Genomic DNA, 13599 nt, shown 5'->3' with positions numbered 1-13599 from the left:
CCACCACCACCACCATCATCATCATCATCTTTGGATAGGGCAAAATGCAGACATACTCTTTACCAAAATATCACAAAAATGGTCTCTAGGCCACTTACTAAGATTCTTCCCTTCTTAAACCTTCAGAGCCAGGCTATTAAAGCTGCAGTGCCCTCAGTGCCTTCCATGTTGCTACTAATATGCCCCGTTAAGCTCCTCTTAAAAGGTTCAACTGGGTCCCTATTCCAAAGTATCAAAATCCACATTCCTCTAATAAACAGTATAGCTGGGCCTGCCACAGCCTTATCCTGCTCAGTGATATCAATTTCTGTGTAAGTCACTATTCTATAACTGTGACAAGACAGCGTGACCACAGTAACTCATACAACAAAACATTTCATTGAGGGCTTGCTTACAGTTTCAAAGGTTAGGACATTATCATCATGGTAGGGAGCATGGTGGCAGGCAAGCAGGGTGTTGGAGCAGTAGATGAGAACTATCTCCTAACTTGCAAGCCAAGAAAAAGAGAAAGTCTAGGCTTGGCAGGGGCTTTTGCAAGCTCAAAGCCCACCCTTAGTGACATACTTCCTCCAATAAGGCCATACTTATTAATCATACTCTGTTCCAATATTGCAACCCTTGGTGACTGCCCATTCAAATATATGAGCCTATGGAGGCCATTTTTATTCAAACCACCACAATATCATTATACAAAAATACATATATGCTTGTAGTAACAATGAAAAAAGTCATAAGTTTGAAGAAGAATGGGAGGAATGTAGGGGAGAGTTTGGAGGGAAGAAAGGAAAGGGAGAAGCATTGTAATTAAATTACAATCTTGTGGTGGATTGAATATGCTTGGCCCAGAGAATGGCACTATTAAGAGGAAGCATATTATTTGGGGGGGGGGGTAGACTTTGAGAGAGCTTCCTCCTAGCTGCCTGAGGATGCCAGTCTCCTCTTGGCTGCCTGCTGATCTAGATGTAGAACTCTCAGCTCCTCCATCACCATGTATGTCTGGAAGCTGCCATGCTTCCACCTTGATAGTGGACTGAACCTCTGAACCTGTAAATCAGCCCCAATTAAATGCTGTCCCTTATAAGAATTGCCTTGGTCATGGTGTTCCTTCACAGCAATGAAACACTAACAAAGACAGAAGTTGGTACCAGGGACCGGGGTACTGCTGTCATAGGCCTGACCATGCTTTTGCTTGGAGGAATGTGGACTTTGGAAAGCAGGGGAATGCTTTAAGTGAGGCTTAGTGGGCCATCCTAGTAGGAATATGGAAGACAGCAGTGCTGAGGGTGAACTGAACTGTGTAAGCCGCCAGATCAAAGGTTTCAGAGAAGAAGAATTTTTGGTCTAGAGACTGTTCTTATAATATTTTGGAGAAATATCGCCTTTTATCCTTATATAAAGAGTATGCCTGAGGCAAAGGTAAAGAGATTTCAATTAAATGCATGGACAAAGGAAGTCTCAGAAAAGCCCAACATTTACTTTGTACTCTTGTTTACTCTCAGGAAGAGCATTTTGATGAAGTATAGAAAGCTTAGAAAGGAAAAATGGAAAATGTATGGTTCAAAAATAAAGGGGCACCAGGAAAAAGAATAGAATTGAATCCTTTGTTCTAGGAAATAAACAGATTAAAGGGGAATGATGACCTTGAACCAAGATCCCACCCTGCTAAGCTAATTGTTTATGCTTTTGCATTTGAACAAGGGACAACTTGCTTCCATTGGAACTTCCAATGGAAAATGAACTATACCCCAGGAATGGAGAATACAATTGCCATGCAGATCTAGAGGCTGAAGACACAGGCTTTTGATCTGTATCTTGAAGAATAATGGCCATCAAAAGCTTAGGCCCACCTTTACTCCCAGGACACAGAGGCAAACAGATTTCTGAGTTCAAGGGCAGCCTGTTCCAGAGTAAGTTCCAAGTAGAGAAAAGCTGCTCCAAGCATTCATGAGACTGAGCCATACAGTTCTCCTAGTTTAAGGCCAGTCTACAGAGCAAGTTTCAGGATAGCCAAACTTAGGCAGTGAATGAAACATTCATTGAAAACATAAAGCTGGTAAAGATGTAATAGAACAAGGGGTGCCATATTCTAGCCTCAGCAAGCAGCAGAACCCAGCAGCTTCAGTTACATGGTTATAGCTTCAAAGTCAAGAATAGAAGCTGGATCTTGAGGTAGAACTACTCCGAATTTTCTGAGAAAACAGCAAACTGATTTCCAAAGTGGTCATGCAAGTCTGCACTCCCACCAGCAATGGAAGACTGTTCCTTGCTCCACATCCCCACTAGCATGTGCTATTTCCTGAGGTTTTGAACTTAATCATTTTGATGGATGTAATGTGTTTTGACTTGCATTTTCCTGATGACTGAGGACTTTGAGCATTATTTAATTGCTTCTAGGCTACTCAAGATTCCTTTGTTGATGACTCTGTGTAGCTCTGTATCTCATTTTTAAATTGGGTTACTTGAGTTGTTGGTGTCTAACTTCTTGAAATTAGTTTAAATTTTGGATATTAGCTTTCTGTCAGGTTGGTGAGGATCTTTTCCCAGTCTATGGCTGGCCTATTTGTTCTATTGACAGTGTCCATTGCCTTACAAAAGCTTTGCAGTTACATGAGGTCCTATTTATCAATTGTTATCTTAGAGCCTGAGCCATCGATATTTTGTTCAGGAACTTGTTTCTGTACCAATGCGTTCAAGGGTACTTCCTACTTTTTCTTCTATGAGATTTAGTGGATCTGGTTTCATGTTGAGGTCCTTGATCCAACTTGACCAAGGTTTTATACAGGATGATAAGTATGAATCTCCTGGGCATATACACCAAAGATGCTCTAAAATCTCACAAATATACTTGTCCAACTATCTTCATAGCAGCTTTATTCATACTAGTCAGAAACTGGAAACAATTTAGTTGTCCCTCAACTGAAGAATGGATAAAGAAAATGTGGTACATCCACACAATGGAATACTACTCACCTATTAAAAACCAAGACATCCTGAACTTTGCAGGCAAATGGATGGAACTTGAGAATATCATCCTGAGTGAGGTAACCCAGTCCCAAAGGGACATGTACCACTCACTTACAGGTGGATCATACGCCATGCTACACTCTCCAGACACATGCTAGCTAAACAAGGAGAAAGGCCCAAGCAAGGAAGCCTAAATCTCACTTAAAAGGGAGAGTAAAATAGTCACAAGAGACAGACGGGGGAAGGGAACTGGGAGGGAGGTGGTATGGGGATGGAAATGGAGGATTTAGGATCAGGTGTGGGAAAGGACAGAAGACATGGCTAGATGGCCATGGGGGTGAATGAAAATCTGTGATAGACAAGGGTGAGGAGGTGGGGAGCATCTCCAGGATGAGACAGAGACCTGGGATAAGGGAGGCCCCCAAGAATCAATGGGATTGGCCTTAGCTGTGATTCACTACACTGGGGATATGGAACCTGAAGAGGCCACCTCTTGTATCCAGACAGGAACCCCAGTGTAGCGATAGAGACACCAGCCTACCCACAAAACTTTGAACCCAAAAATTCTCCAAAATTTATTCTGTCTACAAGTAATACTGGCACGGGGGAGGGAGCAGAGACTGAGAGAATGGCTAACCAATAACTGGCTCAACTTGAGACCTATTCCATGGGCGAGGACCATGATACTCTGCTATGCTTGTAGACAAAAGCACATGGTCCTTTAAGAGGCTCCACCCAGGACTAACTCAGACGGATATAGCTTCCCACCCCAAAAAGGTGGATGGAGCTTGGGAACTTATGGAAGAATAGGAGGAAGGACTGCAGGCTCCCGAAGGGGATAGGAACTCCAGAAGAAGACCAACAGAGTCAACTAACCTGGACACTTGGGGTTTCCAGAGTCTGAACCACTAACCAAGTAACATACACAGGCTGGACCTAGGCCTCCCTGCTCATATGCAGTAGATGTACAGCTTGACTTTCATGTGGGTCCTGAACAACTAGAGTGGTGGGTATCCCAAAAGCTGTTGTCTGTACATGGGATATATTCTACTATGTAAGCTGCCTTGTCTGGCCTCAGTGGAGGAAGCATTTAGCCTAGCAGAGACTTGAAGTACTGGGGATGAGGATACCCAAGGGCCCCCCCAATCCACTCATAGGAGAAGGGGAAGGGGAGGGGGAAGCATTGTAGGAGGGGTGAGTAGGTAGAGGGCAGTGAGTGGGATGCAATGTGAATAAGTAAAAGAAAATTTTAATTAAATTTTTAAAAAAGAATAGGAGGTTACTGAGTCAAATGATGCTAGTTAGTTGGAGCTAAAAATTAGTGTGGAATAAAAAGAGACCAGCATCACCGAGGTAAAATCATCTGGGAAGTGTTTTCTGAGAGCACAAAGAAGATGCGTTCCAGAAATAGCTGAAGTTTTACCTTGCAATTGAAGACCCAGGACCAAAGGGGTCATACAAAGAAAGTTAGACTTGCCACCATGAAAGGAGACTATGAGAGGGTATTGGTAAAGCCTAGCAGCAACAGAGACTCCAGCAAATTGGAGATGCCAATACCATGGTCTAACCTCCATGAACAGCTACAGCAATGGAGTGTAATCAACCAGAGCCTAGGGAGCTACAGAGGGCAGAGCTGGAGATGTTACCAAAAGCCCTTTGAAGGAGCCCAGTAGATCATGTGTGAATCCCAGACATTGGAACAGCAATCTGTAAAGCTCAAGTTCCCTTGGATACCCCAAGTTAGAGATGTCAGAGCCACGGGATACTTGCTAAGGAAAGCTGCTAACAGGGAGTTGAACCAGCACAAGAGAATGAAGTTGTTGTTGACCATCAGATCTGCAAACAGCAGTCAACAGGAAAAAAAGAGTTGGAGATCTGAAGAGTGCTTTGACATTGGACATGAAGACTCAGAGTCTGGAGTTTGACCAGTTCATTTCTGTCTTGCTTTGGTCCAGTATTTCTCCACTAGGACATTTTGGAATGGTAATATATATTCTCTGATATTGGAGGTACGTGGTCTGCCTTCTGACAGTTAAGTGATTAAATGATTCTCAGAAAAGACTTTTAACTTTGGACTTTTAACAATGCTGAGACTGTTATAGAATACAGGACTTTATAAGTTCGATTAAATGTATTTTGCATTATGTTATGGCTAGGCATGGTCCCCAAAGACTCATGTGTTCAAACAAGCCAATGGGGGCCAGGGAGTTGAATGTGCTGGTTTGGATATGCTTGGCCCAGGGAGTGGCACTATTAGGAGATGTGACCTTGTTGGAGGAAGTGTGTCACTGTTGGGGGTGGGCTTTGAGACAGCTTCCTCCTAGCTACCTAAGGATGCCAGTTGTCTCCTGGCTGCCTTCTGGTAGAAGATGTAGAACTCTCAGCAGCTCCAGCACCATGCCTGCCTGGATGCTGCCCCTTTCCCACCTTGATGATAATGGACTCAACCACTGAACCTGTAAGCCAGCCCCAATTAAATGTTGTCGCTTATAAGAATTTCCTTGATCATGGTGTCTCTTCACAGCAATGAAATCCTAACTAAGACAAATCTAAAAAATAAATAAAAAGAAAAGAAAAATACCCTGCTGCTAAGAATGCAATATGCATAAATATGCATGCAACAGTGAATTAATGAAGGATGAGTTAAATGCTTATGCATTTGTGTCATCTGTCAGGTCAAAGGATATTAGTCAACCTGGAAAACACTATGATGGTCATTCAGGATACCTCATAAAAACCAGCAAGGCACCTTTGCCACAAAGACTTCAAGAAAAAAAATATCCAGAAATAACAACATCCAAAAAATTCATTATATCACTATGAGTATAATTAGTAACCCTGTGTCACCCAACTACACACACACACACACACACACACACACACACACACATACACACAACTCCAAAAGATATCATCTTATAATTCAGCCAGTATAAAAATGTCACATTGAAGCCTAGTATGTAAGTTAATATATGCAAATTAGAAAGCAAGTTTTATTTATTTTAGACAAGACAGATACATGGTATTTATGGTCACAATCCTTAGGAGTGAGGATTTTTAAAAATTCTCTCCTACCTTGATTCTAGATGGTTCATAGTAAAATGAAGCAGTATCCTGAAATTTGCCATCAGTTCAACATGCAATGAGACGGTACACAATATTTACAAAAATACTATTAGAATTGACACAAAGGGGAAAATCATAGCATAAGTGCTAAAATAATGCATCTTGAGTTAAACAAATGTCCTGGAAGTTACAATAAACCAAATGAAGCATAGTGAGCAGCTTTGGGAGCTGTTATCAGGGCACGGCTCACTGTGCTACACAGTGCCTGGCCAGAGAACTGCTTTTCAGATGTAGGGGAATGAGAGTGAGCAGCGCTTATACAGCAGAGCCATCCTTGAGCATCTTCAAAGATGCTCTTCGACTCCACACCTCTTCCTTATGGAAGATCCACCCATACCCATCACCATGCAAAGCCAAAGGAACACGAGACCCAATGTATTGTTCCTCATTTTCTCCATATAAATATAAAATCCATTTAAAATATCTATTCTCAACAAAGTGCTGTTTTAAATATATATAAAATTATCTCTTAACGACAAAAATAGACGTATTTCTAACTATTACCTATCTACTGTACCAGCATTAAAAGGACATCAAATGATTCACATAGAAAAAAAAAGAAAAAAATTGAATAAAAATTCAAAAGCTATACATAGAAACATATAATTAAACCTGGGATTATACAACCCTACCTAGAACAAAGTTATTAGTGTGTATAGATATGCACTTAAAATTAGTTCAAACAATATCAACTGTTGATACTATTTTCTAAGTTTCACATATGACCTATGAAAGCCTCTCCACCAGCTGTGTATCCGATTGTAGGGCAGGTTCTATTGGGAACGCACACTGCAATTGCTAGCACAATGAGCATGCATTCCATTTCCGCACATCCTGTTAAACGGTGAGCATACAAATTATGTCTCTTTTTCTGGTGTCTTTCTTCAGGCACTGGTGTCAGCTTTAGAACAGTGACATATTTTCAGATCATAAAAATCTTACGAGTATCTTGTTTCTCCAATATTTCCTTAGGAAAAAATCAAATATTTACTCAGTCTAGAATTCACTATCATATAGACAGAAAGGTTTTAATATTATCTTCATCCAAACTGGCAGAATATAAAGACAACTTCATTAAAAATTATTTTTATGGAGAAAATTTTTTCACATATCTTGAAATACTTATAGGTTTTTACGTGCTACTCCTTATCGTTAGTCTGTCCTAGTTCACAAGGCTACTGCTTACTTTGCTTTATAGCATTTCCTCTCCAGCAGGTAAAGACCACACTTGATTTTCAGTAAATAGTGTCTAATGTTGCTTTAGTGTCAATTTTAGACTTATTCAATTACTACATTTTCTTGTGAAATTCACCTGGTGCCCGTAATAATTTGGTTAGACTTGAAAAGGTTCTCTGCACCACAAAATATTCCCATCTTGATATACCTGTATGTTACTCTATGATGAATTCTTCACATCTTCTCCACTAATTGTCTGATAGGTGTACACAGAAAGACACGTCTGCTGCTCATAATTTACTCAGCTATGTTACAGCAGTGAGGAAACATGTCTGATACTACAATTATAATTTGTTCTTAGGGAATTTTATTTTTTAATAAAACTTCTTAAATAAATAAGTGGTGATAATAAGCATTTTTAAATTCTGATGTCAATATAAATTCAGGGATTTAGTATAACCCTGTTAAATTCATATTACCTGCTAAATTTCAAATAAGCACTTTTAATCCTATTATTAAAACATTATTTTGGGGGCTGGAGAGATGGCTCAGCGGTTAAGAGCACTGACTGCTCTTTCAGAGGTCCTGAGTTCAATTCCCAGCAACCACATGGTGGCTCACAACCATCTGTAACGGAATCCAATGCCCTCTTCTGGTGTGTCTGAAGAGAGTTACAGTGTACTTATATATAATAAATAAATCTTTAAAAAAAAAACATTATTTTACTGAATTTTGTTTTTAAATCGAGAATGGAGAGTGTGTGTTATATAATGTCCTTATAAAATACTACAAGGTAGTTTCTCTCATTTACGCATTTATTGAGAAAGTCAAATAGGAAGAGATTTTTTAAAATCTGGAGCCATCCTTGCATTTCCATAATAAATCCTAGACAGTCGTCACCAAATTTCTTTCTTACAACACTTATACTTGACATTCAATTGTAATTAATTTTTCCCATAATTGTGAGCTTGGCTTTGTATTTTTTTAAAGACTTACTTATTTTAATGCTATGTTCACATGTGTTTTGCCTGCATGCATAGAAGTGCATTATGTGTGTTCCTAGGACACAGAAGCCATAAGCTCGCACAGATGGTTGTAAACCAACATGTGGGTACTAGGAACCAACCCTAGGAGCTCTGCAAGGGCAGCACCAGCTTTGAACCACCTGCCCCTCTCTCCAGCCCCAATGTATTTTTTCACATTTGTGTTACTATAGTAGATTTGCCTTGTCTTGTTGTTACAGTGAAGTGGATAAAACAGTAGAAATTTTTACAACTCAATCCTCCCCACTAAGCACAACTAGGAAAAGTAAAATACATATTTTTTTTAAAGATATAAGAAGACTATGAACAATAAAGACTGAAAAGAGTAAAATCATAGAAAAGGCAGAACCTCTTAAAAAGTCATCTGAGGGTCACCAGCTGTCCTTGGCAGCATCGGCCAAACCCCAGCACGGGCAATAAACAGAGAATCAGAATCAGGTCCCAGGGTCCCAGGAAGAGAACAGTTATTACAGAGCTAAGACAATTTTTCTTTATTTCAAAGGGCTAGAGTGTTAAAATTAGAGATCTGAGAACCAAGCTTTCCATTACAGCATTTGTTGAATTCTAAAGCTTAACCGCTTGGGAAAATAAAGGTTTATGCCAAAACCTTTGAAAGAAAGAGTGGGATTTTCCAAAGTCTCACAGTGGCTCAGACATAGAGACTCAGCATAGGACAAATAAGTAAGAATCTCTGTTAGGCGGTTTTTAAATCCATTTGAGTTACAGTATCAAAACAGCACAGACCAGGTAGTTTATAAGCAGCAAGAATGGCATTGACATGTAGTTCATAAACAACAGAATGTTATTTCTTCCAGTGCTGGGACCTGGGAAATACCAGATGCAATTGTTAACAGATTCAGCGACAGGTGAGGGCTCGTGTGCAACTTAAGAGGAGATATACTCCTGAGGCATTCTATTATGACAGAAGAAACAGAAAGCTCTCTAGACTTACTCATGAAAGCCCCTGCCCGTGGCCATCACCACCAGGGGCCATGTCCTGCCTCACAAGAATTTGAGGTATACACAAACACTCAGAAGGTAGGAAAAGCAAAAAGGCTGGGGAGTGTTCCACAGGCACCTACAGCTTACAAGTTGATTTTTTGGTTTTTGTTCCTGTTGTTGTTTTTAAGTAATTTTAATTGTATATCAGTCTACTGCTAACACTGTTTTTCAGTTATCAATCTGAAGAAGGCAGAAGACTGAAAGGCAGAAATTTCTACAGTTATCTTTGCTGCTGAAGACAATAATGGGCCTACTCTATGCAATGTCCTATAGTGCCTTATCTAGCCATAGGGATGATTAAAGGTACTTAACAACCACAACGAAGTTAAGCACTTCTGACTAAGGATTAGCCCAACTACAACTGATCAACCCACATACTTACTCAGTTAGGGAAAGAACAAACATAATTAGAAAGAAGGATTTCCCTCAGACAGCAGAATTTATGCAGTTTAAATACAATGTTTAACAAACAAAAATACTAGGAAGGAACATGAACACGTCACTAAAATTCAAATCCATCAATAGGTACATAAATAACAAGTTAATAAACATGAAATGATTGTGACTAATGTAATCAAGAAAACAACTACAAACTAGATAAAAAGATAGGGAAGTTCATCAAAGAATTTCAACTCATAAAACAAATCAAAAGCTGTTCTAAAACTAAAAGAAACAGACTTTAAATGTTAACTGGCAAGTCTCCTTATACTCTTTACAAGATATCTGTCATGTCCAACACTAACGACTTTGAACTCTGAAGGAAGACCTGAGAGTAGAGAGAAACTGCAGAATCTTTGAAAACGAATGACACGGGAGGTTTCAGAATCCATGGAGGGTTTACACAGCCACTAGGGGACATTAAAGAGGTTGCGGGCAACTGAGATCAGGAATGAGGACTTTAATAAAGCTATAGCTTAAGCCATGGGTTTCCTACTTTGAAGGGAATAATAAAAGCAGGCATCACTTACAGGAAGGTGTGTGAATACAGCAAACGTACTCCGAAGGAAGGCAATGAGGTCCACCAGGTAATCACTGGCTTTGTTGTCCAGCTCCCCTGTCATCCAGTCGTAGTCAGCCAGCTGCAGAAACTGGTCAATCTTCTGATTTAAGTTTGTATATATCTCTTCTTCAGCTGCATGTCTAGCATCCTGTGAAATAATATATAAATTTATATGGCGGGGATGAAAAAGGCAAGCACTTATGTCATGGAGCCACCACTTGTCTATGCTCACTTAGTAACACAGCTCTGAGTGTTGAATCACATCAGCTTCCAGAACACTTCTCTTTCACAAAGCAAAATGGAATCGTTCCTAATCAATTTTTTTGACATGTGTTCACTATATTACCACCCCCCCTTCTGAGGGGATGGTGGAATGCTCTGCAAGAAAAGCTACTCTTTTTTTTCACTAAATTAGGAAAATCTATTCATATACACCCTGTTATCTATTTCCTTTAATTTTCTCATTTCTGTTAAAAAGTAAATTTACACTAAGAATCGGATTCCCCTTTGACTCTCTGTGACTCCAAAAAGGCTCCTTCTATATTCCTAAGCTTCCTACATCCTCAGTTCCTTCAGCTGCTTGTAAATATGCCTAGGTTGTAACTTAATGTGCTCTCGCTGGTGACCACCAAAGCTCTATGCTTTCTTCATCATAAGACTTGTTCAAAGGCTAATATACATGTACCATAAGAAGTGTCCTATACAGCACAATTCTAGAAAAGATGCCAAGACAGCACTAAAGAGTTCCTAAGTCGCATATGTGTGCATTGCCCGGTATAAGAGATTCATTTACACACTCCCTTACTGAAGTCTTTAGTAATATCGTTGAACTTGCTTTTCTAGGGAAAGGAAAATGCATTGCGGACAGAACAATCAGGACACTAATCTTAAAGATGCCATAAACAACTTGCTGCCATTCTGATGTGCATCTTTCAGTCTGAGCTGATCTCATGTCTCCTGAACTCTACCTTAATCTCCCTCTCACCCTTCTCTGTATGGCTCACCAAGGGCTTGTATTCATCTGTCTCAAATCTTCTCAACTTCTCTGAGTAATTTAATTATTTCCTATGGTTTCCAAGTCAGTCTTCAACACAGATCTACTCACAATACATTCCACTTCATGGTCCACGAACCTGACTGCTTCAGGGACAACTCTGACCCCCAGAAATGTTGGAAGCATAAGGCTGAGATTTTGTTGCCTGTACTTTTATGGTCACTTCTAAAACCTCTGCACAAGATACGGCTACTTTAGTTTCTTCTAATTGTTTTATAGTTTCAGGCATTTTATTTATATCTTGAAATCATTTTTAAATTTTGAACCCAGAGCTCTAGCCAGCACTCCTGAGATCTGCCTGTCTGTGGTGCTGTTGCAGTAGAGTTACGAGTGCAAACCCTCATCTCAGCTTGATGATGGTGCTGAGCTTCTGAGCTCAGATCACAGTCCTGCAGCAGGCACCATGGCCTGTTACACTTCTTCATGATGGCAACTATCTGGAAACATACCGTATGCAGCCCTTTTAGATTTGCTTCTTTCATTCTGCATATCTTTTTATATCGAGTTCTTTCCTTGTCAACACTGAATATTGCTTTATTAGATAAGTCTATCATAGATTGTCATAGTCACATGATTTCCAGGTTGCATCCCCATTTTGGACAATCATGAAGAAGAGTAAAACAGCCATTACGTTTTTCCATATTGTTGCAACAACACACTGAAGTAATATTAAGCAAGTGCCACAGCTGCAACTCACATAAGACTGTTTAGCTTTGTAGCTTGGAAAAGAAATGTCTTGCAAAATGATGACACAGGTTGGCATTATCGGAACTTGATGATGCTAGGTGTGTAAGGTATTTCAAGGTATTTAAATTTATAATTTTCTAATGGCCCAATGCAGAATATCTAATCAGATTAATATTGTCATCTGGAGATCTTTTTTGGTGATGAATTTGTTCATTACATTTGATCATTTCAATGTGTTTTAAAAAGATTTATTTATTTTGTATCTCTATCTGTCTGTCTACAGGTATATCACAGCCATTACTGTGGAACCAGAAGAGGGTGTCAGTCCCCTGGAATTCTAAGTGAACCAAACCTAGGTCCTCTCCAAGAAGAGCAAGTGTTCTTAACTGCTGAGCCATTTCTCCTGCACACTTAATAGATGTTTTTGGTTCTACTTGCCTATGTTATATTATTTTTCTGTACTTCAGATACAGGTTCTTGATTAAGAACCATGTTTCAAAAACATTTTCTTTCAGGCTGTTTGTTGTCTTTTTTCCCCTTTAAACAGTGTCTTTCTCAGAGCATAAATTTTATGTTTGTCTTATTTTGAGATGGCTGGAAAATAAATGCAGTCTCACACTCACTATGTAACCCAAGATGACCTGAAACTTCCAGCCATTCTTTTGCATTGCCCTCTGGAATGCTGGGATTATGGGCATGCACTTGTAAATCCAGTTTAAAAGTTTTCATTATTAGTAAAATCTAATTTATCTTTTATTGTATCTAGAAAGTTGTTAAATGTGGGACTGCAAAGAAGGCTGTGTACTGGCTGATCTTCCAGATGATATGAGATGGTTTATAGCATCCACATGGGTAACTCACAATCATCTTTAGCCCCATCTCTCGGGAACCTGACACTCTCTTCTAGCCTCCAAAGGCATGTATATATGTGTGACATTCACTCACACACACACACTTAAAAATAATCAAAATAAAACTGTTAAAAAAAAAGCCACTGCCAAATACAAGGACACCTAAGTTTCATCTTAAGATATTTACAAAGGGTTGTAGAATTGTGCATTTTATGTTCAGAATTTATATTTCCAGCTAATGTTAATAATAGATGTAAATTCTACATCTGAGACTCATGTAGCTTTTGCTGTTTTCACAGATGCCCAGCACCACTTGGTGAAAAATAAACTCCACTACATTGTCTTTTATCTTTCAATTGAATACCTACGTACATACCTAGTTTTAGTCTACTTTACTCAACTACTTGACTTTCTGGCCAAAATTATATTTCTGTATCTTTATATAGAGTAAGGCATTACTTCAAATACTCAGCCCTCTTACTATAGTTTACAGCACTGTGTTAGCCATTCTGTGCATTTTGTCTTTCCAAATTCACGTTAAAGTCCCACAAAATAATTTACTGAGATTTTGAAACAGGATGGAGTAAATAAATACTTGTTTAAGAAAAAATGAGACAACATTGTCCTATCACTCACAAATATGAAAAGTACTAAGATCTTTGGTATCTTTCAACAGAGTTTTATAGTTTTTGTCGT

General features: G+C 39.3%; 1 protein-coding gene across 3 annotated transcripts in view; it reads right to left on the bottom strand.

Annotated features, from left to right (window-relative positions):
- The window catches only part of Exoc6b (exocyst complex component 6B), a 446009-nt gene that overhangs the window by 201843 nt on the left and 230567 nt on the right, over positions 1-13599 (bottom strand). For all 3 annotated transcript variants that reach the window (XM_032906207.1, XM_032906208.1, XM_032906209.1), the window contains exon 18: positions 10280-10459. In XM_032906207.1, coding sequence (XP_032762098.1) covers positions 10280-10459 — 180 coding nt within the window. The remainder of the gene's footprint in view (positions 1-10279; positions 10460-13599) is intronic.

This window comes from Rattus rattus, chromosome 6 (assembly GCF_011064425.1).
Source record: "Rattus rattus isolate New Zealand chromosome 6, Rrattus_CSIRO_v1, whole genome shotgun sequence".
NCBI classification, from domain to species: Eukaryota; Metazoa; Chordata; class Mammalia; order Rodentia; family Muridae; genus Rattus; species Rattus rattus.
The sequence above is the reverse complement of the archived record's forward strand: the minus strand, read 5'-3'. Positions and strand labels throughout refer to the sequence as shown.